The sequence below is a fragment of the Trachemys scripta genome, chromosome 6 (assembly GCF_013100865.1).
Source record: "Trachemys scripta elegans isolate TJP31775 chromosome 6, CAS_Tse_1.0, whole genome shotgun sequence".
NCBI classification, from domain to species: Eukaryota; Metazoa; Chordata; order Testudines; family Emydidae; genus Trachemys; species Trachemys scripta.
In genome coordinates this window covers 110,331,196-110,358,968 of record NC_048303.1, presented here as the reverse complement: position 1 = coordinate 110,358,968, position 27,773 = coordinate 110,331,196, and the positions used below count along the sequence as shown (strand labels likewise).

The following is a 27,773-nucleotide window of genomic DNA, read 5'->3' as shown; positions in this document are numbered from 1 at the left end:
CAGATGTCCCGATTTTATAGGGACAGTCCCGATTTTTCACACTTGCTGTCTGGTCACCCTATCTGGACCTAGACATTGAAATAATAGCACAGTGTGTGAACTGCTGCATTCATTTTGAGTGTTAATTCTAAAGCCTAATTGTTGGACTTACTAATATTAGAAATTAATATAGACCACCAGACACTATTTTAACCATAGATTCCTTTATTAAACCCAAGGCCAAATGGTATTTTATACAATCGCTCAATTATACAATTGCCTAACAGCCTAAAAATCACAGTCACTACACCTAACACAATATTCATAAGCATGTGATCAAGATACTTACAAATAGGCCAGACCTAGGGAAAACAGTCTCATTCTGGGTGCTCATGGTAAGGTAGGGTCTGACAAAGACCCCTCTGCTTCTGAATTTTGTATACTCTTTAACAAACAAATGATATCACTGCCAATTCCTGACTTCAGCTAAAAACCAATTTGAGACAGGTCATCTTTAGTTCCACTTTTAAAGTAGATATGATTTACAACCTCCTTTCTTTCCAGGCCTTTCCTCCCCTCCTTCTTGCTGATCAACAATTTTTCCATTATACCTTGGTTCACATAGACTTTACTTTTAAGACAACACTGGTATTCTATTTTCTTATAAAAACATCCAGGCATTTTTTTTTTTTGAAGGATGCTCCACAGAAAGAAATTTTAAATATGCAAATAGTACATTCAATTATCAGATATCCGATTGTTGTTCATCTGTGAAGTTTCCCTCCCTCTCCTAACATTACCCATGCAGGCTCCCTCAACATACTGCTTTGTCAGGCAAGTCAGAACCTTATCAGGCACCCTAGATGATTATTCTGAAATTGTTCCAGTTTCCATATAATTGATTAAGGAACATTCTCCCATCCATCCATCTCTGCCCTTTGCAGTGGTTCCCTCGACTTTATGGCAACTCCGGTCTCTGGAGCACAATAAAGAAGCACCAAACAGTACAGTTGCAGAATTTGACTTCATCTGCTATTTGTCAGACTACAAAATCAACTGCATCTTCCCTAAAAGAAGGTGGAAAGATGCTCACTGAGGCAGCTGGTCCTAACTTCCTGCTGGGAAACAAGCCGGTCTAGCAGTTGGACAGCCAGGCGGAGATGTGAGCATACACCCTACAGCTCTGACTGATACCCGACTCCCAGAGTGCTTCCCCACGCCATCCCTGCTGCTGCCAACCACTCCCCTAGCTTCCCTCCACGCTCCCCCAGCCGCCTGCAGCCCCCGATCACACACTGCCCGTCTGCCCTGGGCCAGGCAGTGGGCGGCTCGCGGGACGCCTGCAGCAGGCCTGGGGGAAATGCTGGGCAGCCTTGACCAGGGCTCCTCGCTGCAGGCGGATCCGCCGCGCCTCCCAGCACCGGAAGTACTTGCAGCGGAAATCCTCACCACCACGAAGCGCCGGAAGTCCACTTGCCCCGGCTCTGACGTCACCACGGCGCCGCCGGGAGCCCGTTGTCGTGGTGATGGAATCAACCCGCGACGGTTGCGGGTGGCTGTTCTGTCGGTGACTCGGGGGATGTGACCGTTGGTGGGGGACGGAACGCGGCTCCAACCGCCGCGAGGCCGGGCCGATGCCGGGCCGCAAATCCTCCAAGGAAAAGAAGCGGCGCCGCTCTCGTTCCAGCGGCCTAGACGGGGGCTCGGGCGCGGGGGGCACCGAGGGGAAGCGGCGAAGTACCGAGTCCAGCTACAGCCTCTTGGAGGTAACGGGGGCTGGGGCCTGGCCGGGCGCGCGGAAGCGGCGGTGCTCCCGCGGGGGAGGCAGGGGCTGTGGCGCTGAGCGCTGGGGTGGCTTTGAGCCGGGAGGGCCGGGGCTGCCTGGCGGGGAGGGGCGCGGTACCGGCTAGGCGGCGGCTCGGTCTGGTTCCTGGAGCCCGAGGCCAGAAGAACCCGGTGAGATCGACTAGTCTGACCCCCTGCGTGGCCCGGGCGGTGGGGCTGCCCCGCCCAACTCCTGCGTGGGCTAGAGCAGAGCGCCCACCCGGCTGGACATGGCCAAGGGAGGCGCCCCCGTCCTCCAACCCACCCAGCGTGAAAGCGTCTCCCCCACGGGCCTCTGCTAAAGCCCGACCCACTGGCATTGCCCCCACTCCCCGTGGGGTGGCCCTACCTTGCCAGCTCCTCCGAAGCAGCTACATCAGTCCGTTCCCTTTAGTGCACCGGCAGTCAGTGTCCTGTTAAAGCCACCGTGAAGTGCTGGATTCAGAAAGAACATGACTCCTTCGAGTCAGGAAAAGTAACTCCTGCCTCAAGCTCAGAAGCGTTTTACACACAACACCAAAATAGAAAGCAACAGAGACAAATGCAGAGTAGAGAAAAGGCAAACCGATAGAAACCTGCTGAAGGAATAAAGTGCAGAAACTGTGTGGTGCTAGTCTGAGTATTGATGAGCTGCATAACTTTTCCCATGGGAAATTAGATGGGGGACAAGTTTTAGAGGTGACCAAAATTTGTATATTAGTATCTACAGAATTGCATTATAGGAAAACAGTTTCACACTTACTAGCTAATTTTTAATGTTTGATGGTAGGGAGGGCTACATGAAAAGATATTTCTGGGGAATCTCTATAGTCTTTCCTGTACCACATCGCCCTGCCCAATACATGTTCTTGTCATAACATTTACCCCATTTGGTTCTCAAGATCCTGGGCACAAACTGTTGTTTCAGCAAGACATTTGTCATTAGCAGTAGCTTTACAAAGGCTAATTGTGATTAACTGCGTCAGACATACCAGAGGAACATGTTTTTTGTGCTGCCAAACATCTCTCCCCTTGTTTTCCATTAATTTGAGGGAATACAGCAGCCCAGTTATAGCCAAGTGGGCAAAGTTTTATTTTGTTTTTTCCAAATATATTATTCAGATTATGTGGTGAAGTAGCTCTTTGCTTTATGGTCTTTCAGACTGCTAGGATGAGCCAAAATAGCCAGATTTTTGAGAGGGATATTAATGTTTGGCCTACACATTTGAAGAGCATTCATGTAACTTTCTCCATCTTACAATGTAAAGCACTTAAAGGTTCATAACATTCCAGAAATACAAGATGTTCATTTGTAATATCCTTTTAAACATCTTATAGTAAGAACCGTATTGTTGAGACAGACACCGTTGTAAAAGCTTTCCTCCTTTCTTAACTTATTAAAGAGACAATTTCCATTAATTTTATTTTTCCAAGCGTTTTAATATCTTTTAATTTTAGGAAATAAAATGTACTGTGCCATCTGCAGAAAAAGAGGAGTTAGCTGAAGAGCACAGCGACATAGAAGACGGTGGACTAGACCTCAGTGTGTCTCTAAAACCAGTTAGTTTCTACATTGCAGACAAAAAGGAAATGCTTCACCAGTGCTTCTGTGTCATAGGGGAGAAGAAACTGCAGAAAATGCTGCCTGATGTTTTGAAGGTATTGAAATATACTTAACTCTTCAGTATATGCAGGGCTGAACAGCTCTGTTTGCCTCAGGTCAGTCCAGTGGATTTCCAACATGTGTATTACAGCAGCCTACATAACTTTTGTGCAACAGTTATATGAAATTTTAAATTTAATAATTTTCCACTAGGGTACAGTCCTCTGTTTTTATCTTTTTCACTCTTATTCAGAGTCTTCACAAAGATGAGACATGAAACCATGGTGAAACTTGTCATTTAAAGATCCTATGGCAGTATTTTTAAGAAGGCATTGTTAACCCCAATTAGTCAAATGCACTAATTTTATTCTGTTCTGCTAAATTCCTCCTAGAATTCCAATTCGATGTGGTATTCACTTCATGTCTTAAACTGTTGCATAGTATTTCTATGCATTGTTAAGACATTGCTGTACTTTTAATTTTTTAAGTAATGATACCATGCTCATCACTGTGGTATATAGAAATGACAGCATTTCATAGTTGGGTTGAAGAGCTGCTTTGAGTATAGACTTCTTAATATTGAGCTGACTGATAATGAGATTTGATTTTTATATTTCTAAAACTATTTAAATGTTTTCCTCCTTCTCTGTAATATGATATTAAACTTTTCTATGGTATGGAAGGAAAACAAACAGTAATAGAGCATAATTTTGTCATACCATAGCTGCTACAGTAAGACCTGACTCTAATTTATTATTAGAACATTCTGTAGAATGAGTGCCTGGTTTATGTCATCTGCTTGAGCTCCAGTCCTCCAGGTCACAAGTGAAAATGAATTTGGAATGTTCACCCTGGAGGAATGTTATTCCTGTTTAAACTAAAGAAAATAAAAACATACAATTTGATAAGACTAGCAGCCTCTGCTAAAGAAAACCCTAGAATTGAAATGTCTGTTGTTATCTAGGGTTAGATTAGCCAAGTGATTGATAGTAGGTTTCCTTTAAAAAACAATATTATTATTCTGGGAGTGTGCATCTTCTAATGTGACCTAAAAAGGTTAAAGGAACAGCTTTCCAGTCTGAGGCATTGAGCAAGATTAAGGTAATGAGTTTAAAACAAAAGGATAGATAGACACAAAAAAACATACCTCATGTCATCCTTGCAGGGCTGTTTGTTGCCACAGGGATCGAAGTACAGTAACAAAACTGTGTCTAAGCCTGTGCTGCGCCTGAAGTTCTAATAATCTGTGATTGAAAATAACAAAGATTATTCTAAAGGGACTTTTATCCTTACCAGGAAATATGGTAGCTAGCATTCAGAAACACAAAAGAGCTAGAAATTCCATACACTTCAGTAATATGGGCTAAATGCTTCATTTAACTACCCATGAAGAGTGTTAAGTACATTTTACCTATATCCTCTTCTTTTAAAATCACTTTTCAGATCCTTGTCATCCTATCTTGCTTACATAACTTGATGCCCCTGGGTAGGTCACTGGCAACAGGAATTGAACCCAGGACCGCTGAACATAAGACTTTACTGCCTGAGCTAGAAGGTGCAGCTCTGTTGGCTCTAATTTAAACTTCTTTGTGGTTCAGCTACTAGTTAGGGACAGAGCTTGTGGAGTAAGCATGGTTTATGCTCATGGCTCATATTACCAGCTTCTCCTACATAATGACTCACTAGCTTGCACATTGTTCAGATGTCACAACCACCATAGAATCTAAAGGAGAATTAGGTAACAGACACTTAATATTGTGTAGTTTTTCAGAAATTGTATCTTTGTATTTGTCAGTTTTAATTTTTTTATTGTTGTTAAATACTTAACTTTACACACACACACACACACACACACACGTGTCTTATTGCTCCTTTGTAGTTATCTGATGGCTGTGATATCTCAGGAAGGTGCATCACAGCAAAAAAGGAGCTGCTGTCTGAGCTGGATGTTGTATGAACTGTACGAGAGGAACTGAAACATTTGAGTGATGTACATAATATCCCTGCTAGTTTGGTTAATGAGAACATGCAGCAGGTAGAGCTGAAATGGCTGGAACGTTCATGTTGTATTTGCAGTTCATCTTCCAAAGGTGGTTGTCCGGATCAAAGAGGATAGAGAAGATCATCAGGTCTCAGCAAGAATTCAAAAGCCCTTTGAGGTGTGATGAAGAGAGAGAGTGGTTTTTTTTTCAAATTTGATTCATCTGCATCTCTTAATGATTTCAGATTCTTTCACTCTAAAGACAACAGTTGTTTAATTTTTGATAGAAGTGGAGGGTTGATTGTGATTTGCATATATGCTTCTCCTCAGATATGTGGATTATGAATGTGGATTTTTTTGTTTTAATTTATTGCCTCAATCTTCTTAGAATTGTTCCATGGAGGAAATCAAAAGACTTTGCCTGGATCAGTTAGAACTTCTATCTGAGAAAAAACTCCTGAAGATTCTTGAAGGTAAGAACTAGCTCTTTATTTTCTCTTATGGTAAATTCTGCGGATTTTGATCTTTAATTGTACAACAGTGCCCAGTTAAAGGAATCTATCTTAAAGATGGGCCTTTTCTGCATCAAATCACTGCATCCTCAGAAATTTCTTAAAATAAATAACTTGAAAGGAATAAACTTCTAGTACTGTAAAAAGTTAAAATTATCTGGCTAACTATATTTTTCTACATAAACCAAAATATATGTAATAAGACAATAGCTCTTAACCACATTTTTCTATCAACAGGTATTAACTTATCTAATGTCATCTGCTGTGATATACCTAGGGTTGCTCAAAAACTTTGTCTAAACTATTTTTGATGGAAAATAAGGTTTTTGACAAAACAAACTTTTTCATGCAAAGTGTCTTTCTATGGAAAACTGCTTTTTGTCAAAAAACTCCCAAACTTTTTTTTTGTGTTGATTTGACATTAAACTGCCATCTCCTGAGCCCCTGCGATTTTCCTGTATGGACAGTTTAAAGTTGAAATGATCCAACACAAAATATTTAATTTTGATTTTTCTCAATAGAAATTTTTCAATTTTTCACCCTAAAGTTTTCAGTTATCAGACTTTCAACAAAAAGTATAATTTTTCCATGGAAATTTTTTAAAGAAAAACAGATTTTTATTTTCATCTAAATTTTCTGCAGGAAAACATCCCTTTTTCTGACCAGCTCTAGATTGTTGTTCTATTAAAGCAAAATTCATGGTTGTTGTATAGAGTTATAGGGTTAGAATGAGAATCTTCTCTCAGCCCATAGAAAAGGGCAGTACGGTGCTGCCCCAGGAACAGACCAGGAAGGGAGTTTGGCTATTAATAGCCACACTTCTTTCCTTGGATCCCCACGTGCTACGGAGGGAAATAATTTGCTGCTGTTATGTATGAGTAGCAGATTACATCCTCTGCTGTACCAGCTCAGCTGTGCTGGCTGATGCATTGGGGTAGAGTCATAGTTCTACCTAATCTCCCACCCAATGCATCAAGGTGTGTAGCAATCCCATGTAGGCTGTTCTGTCCCCTGCTGTGACACGCTTATGTAGCCTGTGCTGGGAAGTAATGTGGTGTCATATTTTCTTGTACAAGCACTTGGGGCAAGCCACAGTTTAGTGTGTTGTAATTGAGTTTCATGTGGGTGTGCTGCATGACAGGCCCCGGGGTTGACGTGTAGCTGCTCTGTGGCTGCATTCAAACCCATGAGCTGGAATAGTGTCTGCAGCCTCTTTTGCAGTCCCTACTTGGGGACTTTCAGCTACTAGATCCATGTATTCACATGGTATCCAGTGGTACCTTCTCTGGTCTGTCTGCCAAATTCCCTTCAATATTGGCTTGTTTATTGCTAACTTTTCTGTGCCAATGTTGAGCTCCCCTTTGGTTGCAGGAGATGCAGAGGTCCTCTGAGTGGGTGGTCCACCTATAACCCCTCTTGTGTAGCTCACTGTGGGGCTTACGTGATGCAGATTCTCTGCCTTTCATTGCCCTTTTCCCTTAATACAGTAACAAAGCTGGAATTGCCCTAACCAACTGGATTTTCTTATACATTAATGGATAATCAAAGGATAGTTCAAACTAGTCTCAGCTTGTGGGCAGCAGCAATTTCAGAAATTGCTTTTTTCTTTTGGGTAAATGTAATTTTAGAACATCTTCAACTGGAAAAACTACACTGTTGACTTTGGGTAAAATTAAGTTTTGAAAATAACTCCAAGCAGGTAGGAAGCAACACTTGGCTATAATCTCATATGCCGAAATTTTATACATCAAGGTGAGACTGGAGCTGACTCTGATACTGATGAAGATGCAGACCGTGGTGGAAATAAGACCGGAGTTGAATCAATCAGTCAGTGAGTATATTTAAAAAAACAAACAAACAAACTTGAAAGAGGTTTTGCTTTCCTCTACCTCGGTTCACAGTAGCACCAAAGGCCCCAATACCCCCTCAGATCCTTACTCAAATGGTTAATCCAGTTGAAGCCAATATGAGTGGTATTGTTAGGGTCCAACTCTACAAACCTGTGCTAACACTTTATCTGCATTGAAGACAAAGTTGTATCGTAACTCTCTCTTAGACAGACCCTCACAATTGTTAGCCCCATCACTTTCCATTAAATAATTTCCATAAATGAGTCCTACCAAAACCAAACCATTGCGTTGCTCATTTAATAAAAAGAAAGTTTAGCCTTAGTGTGACACTAAAACAGTATATACCTTACTGGATGATGATGATCATGTGCAAAAATTCTACGTAATTGCAAATTAACTAAGACATTAACTACAGAGAACTTGCAAGGGAATTGCACGAGCACTTAGGCCCTGATTCTGCAATCTTATCCACACAGATGGACCCTTGAACCCATGCACAGCCCTACTTTGGCACTGTCCAGTCATCAAAGTCCACCTGCACTGATCTAATTGTAGAATCAGAGCTAAAGAGAATAGATTAGAATAGAAATACCTTTCATCCTTTTTGCAGAAGTTGTATGAAGCTCCTTATCAGACTACTTGATATTCGTTGTAAGAGCTTAGTGGGTTTTTTTGTGTGCATTGTGCTGCTTTGCATATTTAAGATGCCATTATAAAGAATTCTGATTTAGGGGAATATTTTCATCTATGCATGTGTTGTAGTTAACATTTATACCCATTAATACTTGTGTGTGCAAAAGTAAAACCAGGAAAATATCACTTTCATCCTATATGAATCTTGAAGCCCTTTACAAACTGTGAGCCTGATCCTGAGGTGCTGGTCACCCTTTGTGATGTGCTGAATGCCTCCTACTTTTATGGGAGTCAGTGAGCTAAGTACTTTGTAGCATCAGGTCCTAGATATGTCAAGCTGTCTCTTCGTCCCTTCATCCACCACTGGAAATCTAGCTAACAGCCGGTGAAATGTTCATTGGGGTGAGGAGGGGATCCTGTTGGCCAAGGATACTGAGGGGTTATCCTATGCTTCTAAAAAGTGCATAAGATTTTAATGGCTGTGGGGAGATGAGGGGGTACCCCTGTTTTTAAGGTTTGAGCTAATAGTGAAGTGTACAGAACTCCGTCTATGTCAGAAAGATAAGGGCTGAATCAGTTCTGTCAAGATTGAGGATTGTAATTCTATAGCTTATAGTTGTTTCAAAACTAGTGTTTGAAGCAGGTAGTCATGACTTCCAGGCAAAATAAATTGAATAAAAATGGTATTTATGTGCAAATAAAATAGTTAGTGACTTTAGGGGGGAAAAAACTAAGAGGAAAATTGTGGTGTCACTTAGTGAATAAAACAGTAAAAATAAAAATATGAAGGGGAAAAAAAGGGTTTATCATTTTTAACTATTATATATCTGAACAGATTGCAAAATCCATTTGCTCGTAGAGCAGAGGCTTTCTCAGGGGAATACTATTAATCTCCGCAGAATCTAAACTTCAAATTTAAAAGAAAGGAATTCTTCAGCCCTTATGGTTGTGAAGATAACCTTCCAGACTGGAGCCAAATATAAATCAGATCATCACAGTGCAGTCTTCCAAAGGCTGAAGACATTGGCCAATTTTTATTCTGTTGTAGTTTGTCAAAACAATGAGAGAGAACACAAGAATATTCGAGCAGAGTCTTGTCAGTTTTCACTGCAGCTATGCAGAACCCTGTGGGGAGCAGTGAAACTGACAAGAATCTTGCTAGTTTCAACTCTGCAGCTGACAGACAAAGCTATGAGTAGCAACAGCAACACTGTAATAAGTTCCTGAGGAAGAAGGTCAAAAACAGAAGCTGGGCATGCAGTGTCAAGTAGCAGATACCTCTGGCTTCTAGGGATGTAAATACCATTTAAAATGTTTAAATGGTTAACTGATTAAGCTGTGGGGGCTGATCCCGCTGGCCAGCGGGGGCTGATCCCGCTGGCCAGCGGGGCCCAGGGCTGGGTGGTGGGGCCTGCTGCAGTGGGGCAACTGGGCTGGCAGGCCTGGGCGAGGTTAACAGTTCAGGCAGGTTAACTGGTCAGACTAATGCTTACATCCCTACTGGCTTCTGTGAAGGTAGAAGGCCAAAGGAGGTGTAGAATACTGGAGACACTCACACCTCTTGCAGCAGCCAGTATACCTGAGAATGGGTGGGGGAGAAAGAGGAACAGACAAAGGTTCCTTTTCTCCCTTCTAGTAGTCAAAGAGAATTCTGGGGGAGTTGGAAAACTATCAGAACTGCCTACAAGCCACAGGTTCCTGCAAAGGATGAAGTCCCTGAACAAGGTGCAGGCAGGGGATGTGGTCACAATATCTTGCACCTAAGTAGGCTTAATCTTTGGGCCAGTTTGTGTGAAGTAATTTTTCCAAGCCGTTTATAAATGAATATAAATTGAAGTTAAAAGACAGTAAGAGCTTTTAGAAAACAGTCTTTCAGTCGGAACTGCACCATATCAGGGAGTAGACCGCTTGAATATGGCACTCTTCAGGAAATAACAGAAAAGCTGATGTTAAAGTACATTTAACATTTTTCCAGGGATTATAAACAATGTTAAGTTGTGTAAGATCAAAACCAGTTCAGTACAGCTTTTGGGTTGAAGTGACTTGCTTCATGTAAACTGTTACCTTTTCTATATTCCTCAATTATATTAATGAGACTACATTAAACTTTTTTTTAAAAAAATCCCATTTGTCTTCTCTGTTTTCATAAACATGTAGATGTGAAGAACATGTCCCAGTGTGTAATCAAAGATTTATCATAGTTTGAATTACCATTGATCAATTAGATTGCATCTTCAGTCTTGCTGACTTTTTTTTTAAATAATCACATCTATTCAAAGTCAACATTTTTGTAAACTTTTAAAATTTCTGTGGATAGATGGGTTTTACTGAAGGTATAATTTTTGTCAGTTGTCAAAGGATATCAGAATACACACAGTGATTAGATCTGATAAAATAAAAAGAAAGCTGTGTGCTCTGGCCTGGCAGTTAAGAGCAGAGGAACTGGAGCCAAGAGAATCCAGGTTCTAATTTCTACGTAACCATTAATTGAACTCACTGTGTTCTTTCAGCAAGCCTCATGGAGCCTCAAGCCCAGCACCTGACAAATTAGATGTAAATCAGAAATGGGCTAAAAACATCGTTTCTTGGCCTTTGGAGGAATAGCTTGAGACACCTACTCTGGGTACACTCAGAGAAGGCAATTCAGGAAGAACATTGTTTGGAAGGCCTCCAGGCTTCTATAAGATGTTGTGAGAACACCACCTGGCTCCTCTGCAGCCCACAGATGCCAAGGAAAAAAGTATTCTTGCAATCCCCCAGAACCTATTACAAGACTAAACTGGGGAATTGGTACCTGCTGAAGGAAAATAGGAAAGCAAAGTGCGGGACTGACAAGTAGCTGAAGAACTCACTTCCCAACCTCAGTACAGGGAAGAAACAGCTAGCCAGCTTCGTAGACAAATACTAGTTGACTGGCTCCCTCAATTAACTAGACCTCATTTAGCAAAAACCTTGGAATGTCCCAAATCCTTTGGCTTAATGGTGTTGTATTGTAAAACAGCAGCAAAGAAGCAAACAGTGTTGTAAATAGTATATTAAAGATCTGACATTTGCATGTTAAGAAACTGCACACAGCTCTGAAGCTACGGAACAGATCTATTAGGGCAGTGTTTCTCAAAAGTGGCCACCAGCAGATTTTTTTGCTGCCACGACAGCCTCCAAAGCATGGGCAGAGATTGGGGGAACAAAGCAGCAAGACCCTCCCTGCAGCGCCCAGTTATTGCTGCTGAATACTTTTTTCCTTGGCATCTGTGGGCTGCAGAGGAGCCAGGTGGTTTTCTCACAACATTTTGTAGAAGCCTGGAGGCCTTCCAAACAATGTTCTTCCTGAATTGCCTTCTCTGAGTGTACCCAGAGTAGGTGTCTCAAACTATTCCTTGATGGATCACTATGTATGTTGGTAGATGGGGGGCCAATATACTGGATACCGCTAACTAATAATCATGTATATTCTCTGTGTAATGCAGTCAAGTTATCTTTGCTGTGAGAATGGTAATTGTGTGGTTTTTTTCATTGCTGTGTGGAAATATTCAGTGTAATATGTTTGCTTTTAATCGGTAACTGCTTATAGGCTTTTGGTCACCTTACTCTCATGGATGCAGTTTTCCTTTGGTTTTGTTTAGGAAGCTTAACAGTTTGAAGATTTATTTTTGTTTTAACATATTTTGCTTCCAGATATAGGACTGCACCCAGACATATTATCCTCAGCTGGTCTTTATTCCCATAGGATAGGATGTTGAACTATACCATTTGGGACACAGGTACTGCTAGTCACATCAGATATGAGCAGCACTATTAGCACCTGTTATCTGTTCACTGATATTCTATTCAGGTTCTTATACTGCACCCATCATCATGACATCAGAGCTCCTTGCTGTAGTGTGTTAAGCATTGTGTCCAAGATTTTCACATGTGGTTCTTTCTTTCATGTGGATTTATATTCTTTTTTTTTTTTTATGGATGTGCTGTCTTATGTTGATGTTTTAGGGATCACCCAGACCAGTAAGAGGTTGTCACCTGGTCTGTAATCTTCAGGTGCCTTAACACTGTGCTGCTATGGCTCAGATCTCTGACACGAGGAACCTACCCACAAGCACAAGGTCTCAACTTCCCCTAGCCTACTTACTCCTTGCAGGGTGACATCAACAGGCCTTCCTGTCCTGAGTCTCCCCAAATCCATCCTCACTGAGTTCTTAACTACCGGACACTTGGACTGTTCCCCCTGGTTTGTCACCCCCAAAGGTGTGAAACCAGCCCCCAGATACCAGCTTACTTTGGCCCTCCACACAGTTTGCAAACAGAGACTTACTTGGGGTAAAAATAAACAAAAGGCTTATTTAATAGAAAAAACACAGATTCAAAGATGAAATAGGAAGGGAAAGCAAACATGTACCAGTTATGCAGAAAACAAACACAGGCTCAACCTTAGTCTTTACACTTCTATATTAGATAAAATCCCTTTTCTGATACAAGTTACTTATTGTCCTTGAACAGCTTCCTAGCATACCTCGTAATTGTAGGGGGGAATCCAGCATTTCACAGACAGCTTCCCGCTTAATATTCCCCACTCCCTCCTGCTGATGAGGTGCACTGCTATATTTTGTACAAGTTGGAGTTTCCCGTAAACCAATAGCTTCGTCCTTGTCCGGGTAGATTCCATTGCTGTAGGCCAGTGGGCAGGTCACTGAAGTGAGGTGATAGTCTGTCAGTATGGGATGTAGTTTTCTAGCCAGCCTTCAGTGGTAGAAGATGTTGGAGTGTGACAGCATAGAGTTGCAGAGAAGTCCAAGAGCACTTGTAAACTCAGGACTTACTTGACCAATTATGGGTATGTGTTTTCACTGCACTGTGACATAATCTTGAATTGTTTTCTTCTGTCAGTCAGCATAACCTCCATCTTGCTTTGGTTTAGGATCAACCAGCTGTTCATCCTTGAGCTGATCTCTGCCAATACTGACCTAACTTGATAGCAATGGTGGTGATGTGTTGCTAAATTGTATAGTTAGATGACTGCCCACACTTTGGTTCCTTATGAACTTTATTCAAGAGGCCAGATAAACCAATGTCAGTCTGGTTTATTGCTGTAAGCCAATAATATAGTACAGGAAAAGGGTTCTATATGATACCAGTGTCTGGGAAGCCGTCTCGTGCTGCGATGTTATATTCGTATTACGAGAAGATGTGATCCCAAAATTACACCTTTATTTACATGTCACTGAAATCCAATCCATCACTTTGTCCCAGTTCCTTAACTTGTTGTTCTGTTTTTAAACTTATCTTGGTTTTGGATACTAGCATTCCAGGTACTGGTCTGTGAAGTTACTTCTCTGTTTTGTACTAAGACATAGAGTGAATGTATCTTGATTTTGACAGGTTTCCTATCTGCTTATGTCAAATGCTTACTTCAGCAAATGCAAGGAGTTTTGGGAACTTAGAATATTGAACAGAGTTATAGTATCAGTCAGTTTAGGCTATATCATTGTTACAGTATTTGGTTTAATGTTATTGGTGCTTAATGCATACTTATCTGTATGTGTATGATACGGATAATACATAAATTGATATGCTGGCTAGCCTGCATATGTATACATATTAGTCAACAGTTTTCTTATATTGTGAAGGATGGATAGATCTGTATGTCATCTGCATGTTGTTGGCATTTGAGCCAATGATGTCTTGCCAACAGGATGGATTTGATTTAAATCACTAGTCAGTAAGGGATTTCTACATAAAAGTGCATTCTTGTTGTGTGTTATAACCTTAATACATATTCTTCACAACTCAGAGATAGATGTAGGTTTCATTTTTATAAGGTACACACTATACATTTTTAAGTGATTTATTTTGTTTTACAGCTGTATCAGAAAATGAATGATTGCTTGTTTATTTCATTTACCAAAGGTAATTGAAGCAGATATTAAGTCATTGGGAGGGAAACTATCTCCAATTCAACAGGTTAATCATTAATATTTGAAATAGTGAAACTCAGGGCTTGTCTACACTGGCAATTTATAGCGCTGTTACTTTCTCACTCAGAGATGTGAAGAAAATCCCTCTGAGCGCTGCAAGTTTCAGCTCTGTAAAGCGCCAGCATAGACAGTGCACCAGCACTGGGTGCTACGCCCCTCTTGGAGGTGGATTTTTTTTTTAATTTAATTTTTTTTTTTAAGAGCGCTGGGAGAGCTCTCCCCTAGTGCTCTGCCACGTCCATACAAGCCACATTAAAGCGCTGCCGTGTAGACTAGCCCTAACTCTTGTAAATTTACCTTCCTGTCCTTGCAGAGGAAGGAGATGAGCAGCCTAAAAGAATTAGGCCAGGGTTTTCAACCTCTTTTCATTGCAGCCCCCTAAAAAATATTCAAATAAAGGTGTGGACGAATTTGGAAATTTTAGACAGTCTGCAGACCCTCAGGGATCCTTGGACCACAAGTTAAAAACCACTGAATTAGGTACGCTTCACTTTGCAGCTGCTGTCAACAGCAAGCAGCAAAAGAGGGAAGGTGTTATTGTTTTGGTAGAGAGGGTCCTTCCAACCTCTATTTTTTAAAAAAATGTATAAAATGCAATAGAACACCACCAAAACAAGGGAGAATGGCAAGGAGACCCAAGGGAAAAATGGAAGTGGAGGAGCTAATTTACCAAAATTGGAAGGATGAGAGGAGGGAATCGGCTGAAAAAGGAGGGCAGGAGAGAGCTGTGGCTGACTTCGAAGATTAGCACTGACTCCCTCATAGAGCATGACTCCCTGATTCTGACTGTTTTCGTTCCCAACAGCCAGGAGGCACAGGGAACTGCAAACTTTAGCAGCCACTTGTTAGCCAAGGTTGATATGGAAAATGAGGATATGAGGCCTGCAGCCGTCAAGGCATTGCCTTAGTGTTAAATCCAGCATATCTCCTGCTCCCCACACTTGGGGGATATATTGAAGTTTGTCCTGCTTTTGTATCTGCTTTTGGCTGCTGGGTGTCTGCTGTTTTACACCGGTGTAAATTAAGAGTGACTGACTTTGGCCCACTGTCCTTATGCATTTGAATTCTTTTTATTAATATTAAGAAAATAAAGTAAATATAGACTGCTCTGCCACTGCTTGGCCACAAGATGGTGCATGACACCTACTTATTAAAATCCAGCTGGTGAAGTTTCATCAGCAATCCAGTCAAACCCAACCTAGTATGATAAAATAAAATGTGCTGTAAAAGATTGCCTTTGGGACCCTTTTTTTTGACAGCAGGTGGTCTTTACAGCAGGGATGCTTTTTTTTTTCCTTTCCTTTCCTTTTCTTTCTTTCTTTTTTTTTTTTTTTTTCTTTTCTTACTAAAACAGTTGATATGGTCTAAATATCAGGGACACATTCTGCAGCAGGTTTTGCTACATAATTTCCAATGACAGAAAAGTCTTTATTTTTTGTTAGGTAAAAAGAAATGTAGCTATTTCTATTACTTGTACTTAAAGCAAACTGCATAGTTAGAAAGAAGGGGTTGCTGTGAGGTTGCAGCCAAAGGGGTGATTCTGATTCTTGAATGATATTTTGGCTTTAAGACTCAGGGCAGCAGAAGCTTTATTACTGCAGAGGTGACACTGCTTGGCATCTTTCCCCCTGGAAACTATTTGATTGTGTCAGAGCTGACCCTGCTGCTTGCCAAGGAGCAACGTCGCCATCAGCAATGGAAACAGCCAGTCAGTCACTCTCCTTGGCAATAGGGAAGAGTGCAAGTTTTTGGGTTGTGTTAACCCTCCCCCTCCTCGCCCCCGAGGCTGGGGCAGGAAGGAAGGAAAGTCTAAGAACCTGCTTAACATGTTTAAAAGATCACATTAAAGCAAAATTAATTTTCTCTTAGAATTTCTGGTTTTGGATATAGCATCTAAGAGCTAATACAGCCTGAAATGTCTGACCTTCCAGAGACAAAGCAAAAATCATTTATGTGGGGAAACATTTGGGTGGTTCCTAGGACGAGGGAAGCTCACATAACCAAGCTCTCTGTTCAGCATAGCTCTTTCCCCACTTGGGCTCTCTTCCTTCTTATCTCTACCCCCTCTGCCATCCTTCTGCTGGAAATGGAGAGCCAAACAGAATTGAAACCTTGGGATTTGGAATAACATCTCACCCAGCTTCAGCAGGTAGGAAACATACTAGAGAGAGGAAGGAAGCGCATGATCCTCACCCAGTGTCTTGCAAAAGATACAGTGACTGTGTGCTATCAAGACAAATATTCAGTTTTTTGCACAACTATTGCATCTGTGTGTGCAAATGCCCAGTCACCTTCCTAAGCATTTGTTTGCATTGTTGTGATCACTATATGCATGTCTTTGTGTGCAAACTTGTGGGAGAAATGGAGGGCCAATCAGAATTGATTACAATGTCTACTACTAGTGGGGGAAGTAGCCATCAAAATAGATGTACCCTTTTTTGCATCTGTGTAGCAAATTGGGGCTGGTTAGAAATCCTGTACAAAATGAAGAGATTCCCTCCCAGTTTTATTAGCCTGACATTCTAAACAGAAACACATCTGTGATTATTTAATAGAAAAACAGATCTGCAGCCACCTTGTTAAGAAAAAACTTGTATAAGGCCATAGTTGAAAAGTAACTAAGTCTTGAGTATTGAAACTGTGAAATTAGAATATGGTAAGATCTATGGTAATACTATCTCTTTTTTTATGGTCCCATTTAATACCTACAAGCAGGTTGGTTGCTTTGATTACATGTTAATATAATACATACTACACAAACTTTAGACAAGAAAACAGCTGAGGTATGAAATTGGGTAGATGAATATAAAATAATTTTACTGCCAAAATGCTCATTAAACTCAACAATTGGATTCTCTTATGATTTCAGGATCTTGCTGTAAGCAGTGTCTGCCCTTTTCAGGCGCATCTAACAATCTCTCATTTATACTTTCCCCGCTTTGTATAAATAATGTCATTTGAAAATTGTAGGTAGATAGCAGGCCACAAATGTGTTTCCACGGCTCTTAGGCTATTTTTTGTTTGCTGCTGTGCAACATGAAGTAATTCCAGGCTTGACACCTTAGAGTGGGAGGGTGTAGGAATCTTAGAATTAAAAAAAGGTGAATCTTTTAAGGTAGGGAAAATAGATATTGAACCCAGGTCAATAGTCTGGCTGAATTTGCTTTTTAAAAGCAATTCTTCAGTGGTAACATTAGTTTCTGGTGAGGGTGAAAATAGCTACTTAATTCTAAAAGTAAACAGCAAATATCCCTTGAATGCAACTGAAACTAGATTTTCGAAATTCCTGCCTGTGACAATTTATGCTGCATTTTGCAAATAAGCACCTCCATATTGGGAAGATGCTGCCAATTATGATTACTCATTTGTAGGACCAGTGCAATGAGGATAATTAACTTTGATCTTGTATGTCACTGAGGAAAGCAGAAAAATACCATGGTGTTGTAAAGTGCTTAAAATAGTTATAATGTATATGTAAACTCTTGTTGGCCCCTTTCAAACAGAACCTGCCTTATTCAGGCTATCAACAAATACTACACGCTAATGTAAAGGAAATGTTTCTTTGAAACAGTCTTCTTCACTTTATATAATAAAATGTGCAAATTAAAATGTGTTCTTGTTTGTTTCCAGACAAGACAACAATGTAGATTCTACTTCTTCTCTGAGGGAAGACAGCAAACTGGAAGGTCTGGAGTCAAAACAAGGTATGTATTAGAAAAAGCTAAAGTCTTGTGTTCTTGGTAGTGATCATTTCAATAGCCAGTGACTGTCAGCCTGGATACTTGAACTGGAGTAATAATAACAGTGACGCATCCTCCGTGGAATCAAATGCTCCCAGACATCTATGCCACCTAGACAGTATAAAGAAGAACAGGAGTACTTGTGGCACCTTAGAGACTAACAAATTTATTAGAGCATAAGCTTTCGTGGACTACAACCCACTTCTTCGGAAGCTTATGCTCTAATAAATTTGTTAGTCTCTAAGGTGCCACAAGTACTCCTGTTCTTCTTTTTGCGGATACAGACTAACACGGCTGTTGCTCTGAAACTAGACAGTATAGAAATGGAAAAAATGATTAATCACTTTTTTAAGACCAAATCAAAAAAACAAAACCCAAAACATGGGCCTAATTTTCAGAAGTGCTGAGCAATCAGAATTCCCATTGATGCTCCAATAGGAGCAGAGTGTTCTTTTGAATGACATGGGGGCATTTGTTGCCTTCATGCTGAAATATTGACATTCAAAAGTCCTCCCCACTCTTCATTTTTGCACTGTACCCATAGTGATCTGTAGTGGCAGAAGAGAGTTTGGTGGGTTTTATGTATATTTAGACCCTACTAGTGCTGGATCACTAGACCAGGATCTTATTAAGATCCTCCTGTTTCTTCCCTGGACTCTGTAGGAAAAATTAAATTGAAAGGTTTTGGGGAAGTGTATTTTTATCATGAAGCTGATGCTATCTTTTCACTTTGTTCAGTATGATAACCATTTGCAGCAGCAAGAGATTAGGTAAATCTGTTGTATAAGCAACTAGCCATTCATTGCTCTTCCTAATTCCTCCAGAACTTCAAGTCCTAATAACATAATAGTAACTGTCCTGAAGTAGACTGTAAATCCATTTTTAACTAGTGGGGTGAACTGACAAAGCAGTTTTCAGCAGAAGCATATCTTCAGATACATAAATTAAAACAAGTAGCTATAAGCAAAAAACAAACCCTTTAAAAACCGACCCAAATCCTGCCTCAGCTTGGGGTCCATGCAGTTCTCAGTATCACACTCTGTGTGGAGTCCTGCCTTCCTATAGGCATTCTTCTTGCTCCCAGCACATATTGTTAAAGCCTCTTCCCTGAGCACAGGTCCAACAGAAGGAGAAAGGATGGCAGTAGAGTTTTACTTTCAAAATAAGCAGCCACCTGATTTCTCCAAGGCTGTGTGGCTGGTTCAGAGGATCTGCAATCCTGGTTCCCATCCCTCTCCTGCCCCTCTGAGTTCTGCAGGACTGGAGCTCTTTGTTGCTAGGGGAGCATTACTGAAGCTCTGCAGGAGCACAGTTAATAACTCAGCTGTGGGAGAAGGGAGTATAGATGAAGGGAAGCAAGACTGCAGGCCCTCCCACTCTCCTGCTTCTCATTTCTGGCCATCCAGCTGAAGATGAACTTTGATCATCTCTCTCTCTTTGGATGTAAATCATTCTAAATACTGATCACCTTCCTTTGGATTCTTTCAAATTCCTTTTTCTTGATGCTGGTGTGACCATAGTTGGCATTCCATCACTCGACATAATCCCTTTACAACTTGCTGCCAAAGATCTATCTCTGCTGAATTCGGTTCATTTCACTTAGTCAGTGTTTCTGAAAGTGTTACTCACTTTGCAGGTTCAAACTGTACATAGGGAAGGTCTGTATTGTACATATCTCTTTAAAGGCAGTGATTATTTGGGGCCTTATCTAAAAGAAAGCTGCTTCTGTACTCCAAGTGCAAACTGAGCAATACTCTTGAGTTCCAAATTTTGAGAGTAGAAATACAGACAAGCCAGCATTTGGTGTGATTGCACCGATATGGCAGCTTTTGGTGATCAGGTTGGGACAGATGAGCCTTCTTTTTTTGTAGCCTCCAGGAAAGAGAGGTACAAAATCAGCTTTTCATTATCACCATGGAATCATTCATTATAGAATCATTCTGGTGATTCTAGTGTCTTTGTTTTTTTAGGACAGACAGAAATGCACTGGGTTAAGCATTCATGTACTGCTGTGATGGGCACTGGATAAAATACTAAGACAGATAGTGATGTACTTTTGATTCCCTACTGTACGTTGGAAGCTGCTTTTAACCTGCATCAGCTCCTCTTTTAGCTCGGCTATTTCATGAACACTGTGTAACAACTGCCAGTATTATTTTATATATGACACTAGAATTATAGCTGCTTCTATCTCAGCCTGTTTATTTTCATTTGGACTTACTATACATAGTAATGTCAGAAATGACTTTCAAATCAGTAAATGCTGCAGATTCTTATGAATTGTATTCCTCTTATGAGGAGCCAATATTATTTGCTTCCTGTAACTTTTATTTCACAATTCTGAGTCCTATCTCAACAGCTTTGCAAATGGTTTATTTTTTTGAAGTAGCTAGTGAGGGGATTTAAATGGAGGGAGGAAGTAAGAATGTCATAAAGCTGCAAAATTGTTAGGAGCAGCATGCCATGACTTTGTGAGAAACACTTTAAATATTGCTTGTTGCACTATATGGAGTGACCTCGGAATTGACAGATTTCCTGCAGACCTCTTCCACTCTTTCTGTGCTATCTCAGGGAATTGATGACTGCTGCAGGTGATTGCTTCATTGTCCTTTTTTATGACTTTATCAACCACGGTATCATGATGGCTTTGGGCAATGACAGCAGCGCTTCTCAAGATGTTAGCTTTAAAGAGCTTTTGAGAATATGGGCATAAATTGTAAAATATAACTTAGTAATCATTCTTCTTCCATGCTGGAGCCTGTGATGCTATAGGAAAAAAAAAGGTAGAAAACAAAGCGGGCTAAGCAGAAGTGAGTAAAATATGGTTAAAAAAGGAATTAAGTGTGCTGAAATGAATTTCACAACTGTAGCTGAAGGAATAAGTACAAGCTATCTAAATGAAAAAGATAATGAGAAAAATGCCATCTGAGACTTTTATTACTGTGTAAAATTACAACCGCAAAAGAGGGAAATGAAGCTCATCGGCTAATTAAACAACATTTGTAGGCCAGTGGTTGTGTGATTACTGTGCACTGTGCTGCCATGGAGACTCCTAATTCTCGAAAAAAACCAGGACAGCCTATACCTTTGCAGGCTGGGCAGCTCCTTATTCTATACAGACAGTGGGACAGGAATTAATGACCCAGTTTGTTAGTAGCGTTCAGGTTTTTCCACCCCCTCTTTCTGATCAGTTCGAAAGCGAAGGTTGGCAGTTAGGCTAAGCATGCTCAGAGTTTAACTTCTGAACTTTGAACTAGGCTCCTCAAATACAGTTTGTTTTCTTGCCCATGGAAATGTAGTCGTGCTAAGTAAATATGGACTGGTGCTTCGTAGCAAGACAGAAAAATTTCCATTCCTTAATCTTAATGATTCCCATTCCTCTTTCTGTGAAGTTAAAGTTAGTAAGATTGTGTTCAGAGTCCACTCATCCCTTTCTGTAGGCAGGGAGAGGATGAGTGAAACTTGCATCTGAGGTAAAAATGCAGTTTTTGAGGTTGCCGTGAAGGCATTTTAGAGACGGCAAACTACCTCAAACACATCACTTCTGTGGTGTTGAAGACTTTAGTAGGGGACTGATGGGCCTTATATATATCAGTGTTTACTCCAAACTCCTCCATGTGATGTTGAGGATTAGAAGAGGACACATTTTTCATCGAGTTAAATTGTTTTAACCTATATAACCAGTTTTTGCTCCCAAAAAAGTCATAATTCACCTAATAAGTGCCACAAACCAAAAATCCTATATATCAATGTGATCAACAATGCTAATCTCTGGAAGCAAGAGTTTATAGGAATTTGACCATTTTCCCATACCTGACTAAATTTATGATGATCTTGCTCTTGGAAACGTGTGGCTGTGTATGCTTTACACATCGTATGCTGTTTGCATCCATGTTCAGTAGCTGAAGTTACAAATCTGGGACTGCACATGTTGAGTAGCTAAGGCCTCGATTCAGAAAAGCATCCCTATTTTGGACAGCACTTAAGTCCTGAATAGGGACTTGTGTGCTTTCTTAAATCTGTACCAAAACTCCAGAATTGAGGATGTGTATGTTTCTTTTGAACTCTTTATACCAGCACGCAGGTTTAAGTTTTTATTTAGGGTAAATAAAACCCAGCTGGCTATCTTAAATATGCCTCTAGTGTTTATAAAACAACTTAAGGAAACTTATTGGTGACTAGGTAGTTGGATGAAATGCCATTCCTCCTCTTTTTTTAAGCAAGGAAAGTGCATTTATTATATATTTTTCTTGGTGTTCAATATTGATTTTTCACCCCCTCAGGACAACAGTTATGTCATAAAAGCCAAGAAAAATATGTTTTTCTAAAGATTTTCCTTCCCTGCTCATATGCAAACATGCGCACACTCCAAAAGCATTTCTTCTAAGAGTTTCATAGAAGGGGTAGAGTTTTCTAATGCGTTCTTTTTCACTTAAAAGGAAAAATTGATCTCTGGCAAAATTTGTTGCTTAAACTTATTTTGGAACCAGACATTTTAATTTCAGTTGTCCATATCCTACCTGCTAATCTTCACACAGAATTTTCATCGAATGAAAGGAATTCTGTGCAAAGTTCAAGGGGAATATGGCCCATTATGGGTCTGGAGAGTTTTTCAGTTCTCCTTCCTGTTTTCCAGAAATGCCTCTCACCCATGTAGCTGCATTCTGGTTATATGCTATATAACCAAAGGCACCAAAATATGAACAAGCATCTCTAAAGGCAGACTTCTAAAATTTCTTTTCAAAGATGCATACTGTGCTGTTATTTGAAGAGGGAGGGAGAATGGTTCATGTTGGGACTAAAACACATGCTCTCAGGGGAATTGTCATTAGTATTTAGAATGATTAGCAAAATCCTTTCTGTAAGTTTTGCAACAATAAAATATTAAATGTGAGCATCTTGAGGAAAATCCCAGAGATACAAAGACAATTAGTTAAAGGCATCAAACCCCGGCTCCCTGCTGTATTAGACTACATTATCAATGTATTCTTTATAACCTGAGCTTTAGTAAAACTCAAATTGCCTGGTGTCCAAGAACAGCAATTCACAGAGGAAGTACTGCACTGGTTTCTAGTATATTAGTGGCTTTGTTGTTGATGAGCAATACTGGCAGATCAATAATGCTTCCCAGCCTTGGAGATTTGAGATTTAGGAGCTAAAAGAACAGATGGAGAAAACTAGTAATTCTTAAGTCATCCATGGAAAGGAAACATTTTTAAAGCAGTTGGCAAAAGGCTAATTTTAAAAAGGGAAGTTTAAAAAAGGAAAATTACTAAGCATTGTTATGCTATCTAGATGTTTATATCCTAATGCTGATATGCTCTGAAACTATCATTTTGTTTTGTCGTTATGCAGTACAGGACCTTACTGTGTATGAATGTACCTTTTGCCTTATATCTTCAGCACACAGTGAAAAGTTATTTGTATTTTTAAAATGCATTTATTTAAATCTATAATTTCATTTTTAAGACTATTTATGAATTAACAGCCTTAACTATTGTATAATGACCCTACCAGGAGCCACTATTAAACCCTCGGAATCAGTAATTTTGCCATTTTGTTGTAATAAATAACAATATTTATTTTAAGCAATAAGCAATATTATCAGAGTGTATCCAAAGATAAAAATGATGCCCAAGCACCAAGTAGTTGCGGAGCCAAGGTGTCAAGAATGATAGTATCTCTCTCTTTACGGTGAAGTTGTGAGTATTGGTGATGGAGGTTTTGCTAGTTTTACTTAATATACTGCTTTTTCTAATTAAACTCTTCCTAATAAACCTCTGCTTTTAATGAAAAATAAAAGCCATCACCAGCATTTCTCTTATAATTTTACTGAGCTGACCCAAATCCATCTGAAATACTTCACTAAAAGGCTTAGATAATTGTAATGTATGACTTTTGCATCGTCACTGGCTATGGTGTTTTTCCTTTATGGTAATTTATAAAGTAATCAAAGTATTTTTAAACTGTATTTTGAGAATTACATTTACTTCTAAAATAATAAACTGTTCCCCACATCAACTTTGATTTTGTAATGCAGAAGCTTCATTGTAATATAAAACCTTATGACATTTTTAATTAGGAAAATAGATCATGTAACTCCATATGATGGAATAAATTTTTCAGGCACTGCTGCTTTGGTATATTGCATGTTTTTCTAAATTGGAATAAAAAATACATTAAAACTTGTCTAAATTAAATCAGTCTTAAAAGTTGGGGGAGGGGAAAGAAGAGGAAATACTTGTCTGTAATTTATAGATGGCTTTTGTCATATTCTGAATCTGAAGAGAAACATTTCTATGCAGAGGCAGTTTCTAAGATGAAAGGGAAATTTTTTGTTAGGCTCCCTGCACTGCATGGTTATTTGTTACATTTGTGTTACAGGCAAGGGAGAAGATAGTGATGTCCTCAGCATAAATGCAGATGCATATGATAGTGACATAGAAGGCCCATGCAATGAAGAGGAGAGTCCAGATGTGCCAGAAAGTGCTGTCAGAAGTGGAGCTGGTCAGATAGATGACCTTCAGAAGGACATTGATAAAAGCGTGAATGAGATACTGGGGTTGGCAGAATCCAGCCCAAAGGAGTCTAAAGCAGCAAACTTGGCTGTTGCTCCATCAGAAGATGTTCAGCCATCAGCACAGCAGCTGGAGCTCCTGGAGCTTGAGATGAGGGCCAGGGCTATTAAGGCTCTGATGAAGGCTGGCGATGTAAAAAAATAGCCCTAAGCTTGCTTCATTTTAATATTTTTTATATTTGTTTTGAAGGGTGTGATGTCTGTTCTCTTCAGTGCGAAAGTGCATTTGGATTGGGCATGACATTCCTCATTCAAACCCTTTTGGGTATCCTGACCTGTGGCTTAAATTGTTGATCGTTGGTTTTCATTGCCTTTGGCATGCTGCTTCTGTGACTTATACAAATGGATTGGTTTGACACTGCACTAGATCAGTGTCTCTTTTTGCTGGGTTATCACTTGACATGAATCGTGCAGAAGTCATAGATCTATGCCAGGATTCTGGGTGCCTTTAATAAAGGTTAAACGAACACTGTAGGTTCTTCATAATTCCTGTAGTTAGCAATTAAACTGCTAATTTATTTGGGTTTTTTTCCTCCTGAACTCGTTAGCAATTTAAGTAACTTGATTTCCATGTGCTTCTTAAAAAGGTACTATTCTGAAGAGGTCTTCTGTGGCATGACAGTGCTCATATCTGCTTGCAACACTCTGATATGATTTGAGATGTTTATTTCTCATTGGGCCCCAGCTTTTAGGAATATAAATGAACTAGTTAAAATTGAATGACAATTTACTTTGGGAGATTAACAGCATGCTTAATTTTTAGAGAGCTAAAATTGCTAAGAAGAATGGTTTTTGGTAAGCCATCTAAGTTAATTATTGTTAGAGAAAGTAATTCCAGTGACAAACTATGCTAGTAGGTGTTTTTATACTGCTGGTCATTTTATTTGGCTCGTCTCCTCCCACAATTATTTTATCATGTACATCTCATCTGAAAACAGGAAAATGAATGCTTTGTTTCTCTCATTGTGAGATTTTGTTAATTCAGCACATCATCTTGTGAGATTGGATAATGCAGCGGATCAGAAACTGTTTAAAGATTTCTGATTTTGAGCTCCAGTTTTTGATATTTAGCTGATTTAATCTTTTCAGATCCCCTGTAAATAGCTTTCTAGAAAGACTGTGTAATTTATTTTTATGCATTTTTGTAAGGATTCAAAAATCATAAACTCATTCTTCATTTTAAGGATGTTTCTTTATAAATAATTGCTTTTATACAACTTGTTTTCCTATAATTTGGTAACTGCAACAAATTAATTTTGATTGTTTAGAAGTGGTGCTATTTTTATAATTGAAAGTATATTTAAAAGAAACTTTTGATTTTTGTTACATCCCAGGTGTGAGTCTAATTCTTGTTAAATATTGTTAAATAAAATAAATGGTTCATTACATGTTGCTATATTGGATTTTCTGTTTGCTTCTTATGCAAATAAGCAAATGAGATGTTTATTAAATAGTAAGAAAACAAACTAGTAACTCCTATATTCTGTATTTGAAATGTTTTCCATTATTTACATCTGCAGGCCTTGTTTTAGTGATGCACAATGCCCAAAATGTTCTTACAAGACTTGAACGAGCTTCCTTTAGTTGGTAAATATGTGGGCATTGACTTTGGTAGCAGGTTCTTTTTGTGTGGTCTTAAAGATGAAGCATTTTTGTTGTTGTTGTTTAAAATAGTACCAACCTATTGCAGCATAAATTTGCTTGTAAAATAAGGACACTATTAAATGCAGCTGAGAGGATTCGTATGGTGAGTACTCTTCAAAGGGCAGAAGAGGCCTGAGTGAATTGCATCTGGTTTAGTCACCATATTGATGACCCTAACTTTTATCTACTATATGTAGCAGTTGGAGGATGTTCATCAGAATGTATGTGTGAGGGAGAATGGACCTAACCAATTAATTACTGCACAGAATCCTGCTTACCAAGTCAGCCTCTAGTGCTGTAATTTTATCTTATTTTCGGGGCAATTTGGGATTTCTTTGCAGATGAAGAAAAGAAATATGGCAGAAGGACAGCAGATGTGCCTGGGAAATTCCTACACTGTAAAGTCACAGGAGGGTGAGGTCGTTTTGCTATAAAATCTGTTTTCCTATTGCTGTAAATGTATAATTCCCATAATTAAGGCATTGAATACCTCATGTATGCCCCTTTGCATGGCAGTTGAGCATCTCACCTGTAGGGACATTCTCCTCTTAAGTTATACTAGTGCAGCCGCATATACCTTGCAAGATTACACCAGTATAGCTGACAGGAGAACTTGATCCTTAGTGTTTGCTCCTGTTGCTCTTCCGTTTCTAGTTTGCATTTGCTAACTCTTCCAGCTATTCTCCATAGTATTGACAATGCTTGTCAAAGCCCAGAAAATATAACCAATAAAACATCTTATTCTTAAAATTGGAGAAAAATGAATGGTAATATCAGTGGTTAATCTCTTGTGGTCTGTGTTGATCACATGACCGTTCATTCTGTTGATGAGATTGATAGGTGCACCCCATCAGCTTGTGTGCTGACAAATGTTTATGGATTCACAGCCTCCCTTACCTGCTGGCACTCTTCAACCACATCCTCACCACAGGAAGGGTGGCTCCTTCCAGGCCGCAACTCCCATGGCTCCCAGGATACGTCTGCCAGGTCGTCGAGCCATGAGAGCTTATTTCACAGAGCAAACTTCGCTGAGTAGTGCATACCTCAGAGGAGCTCTGCAAAGCCAAAATGTAAATTGACTTAAGCTCGGAAATGCATGCTGAAGATAGTCCGTTATGATCTGACTGGTTAGAGCATTCAGTCCATGAGGTTCAACTTTCCACACACAATCCATAGTATCAGTGATGCATCCTGGGTTATTGGCAAACCAGGAAGTACTGCCAGGAGTAGTTCCAGGGATGATTCCTTTTTTAATGGTAAATTAAAATACTGCTTGACTCAGTTTTCCCACTGTCTGGTTAGTGAAGGCATTAAAGCACTAATTTCTGAGTTCAACTGCATTTTCATATTGGTTTTTCAGGTCACCTTTAAGGGTTCAGTTTATGGTGTATTGATATTTTAATTTCAAAGGTGGTTATTTCAAGGTCTATAGCAAGAAATCCCATATTCTGAGCTTTTGTTAATGTGGTACAGCAGAGAAAA

At 39.8% G+C, this 27,773-nt stretch overlaps 1 protein-coding gene across 1 annotated transcript; it reads left to right on the top strand.

Annotated features, from left to right (window-relative positions):
• The first annotated feature begins 1,463 nt into the window (after nt 1–1,463).
• CAAP1 (caspase activity and apoptosis inhibitor 1) lies at nt 1,464–26,043 on the top strand. Its single transcript, XM_034774002.1, has 6 exons — nt 1,464–1,745; nt 3,241–3,441; nt 5,755–5,839; nt 7,631–7,709; nt 17,961–18,034; nt 24,455–26,043. Exons 1-6 carry the CDS (start codon nt 1,614–1,616, stop codon nt 24,790–24,792), a joined length of 909 nt encoding a protein of 302 aa, XP_034629893.1. The 5' UTR covers nt 1,464–1,613; the 3' UTR covers nt 24,793–26,043.
• The last annotated feature ends 1,730 nt before the right edge of the window (nt 26,044–27,773 follow it).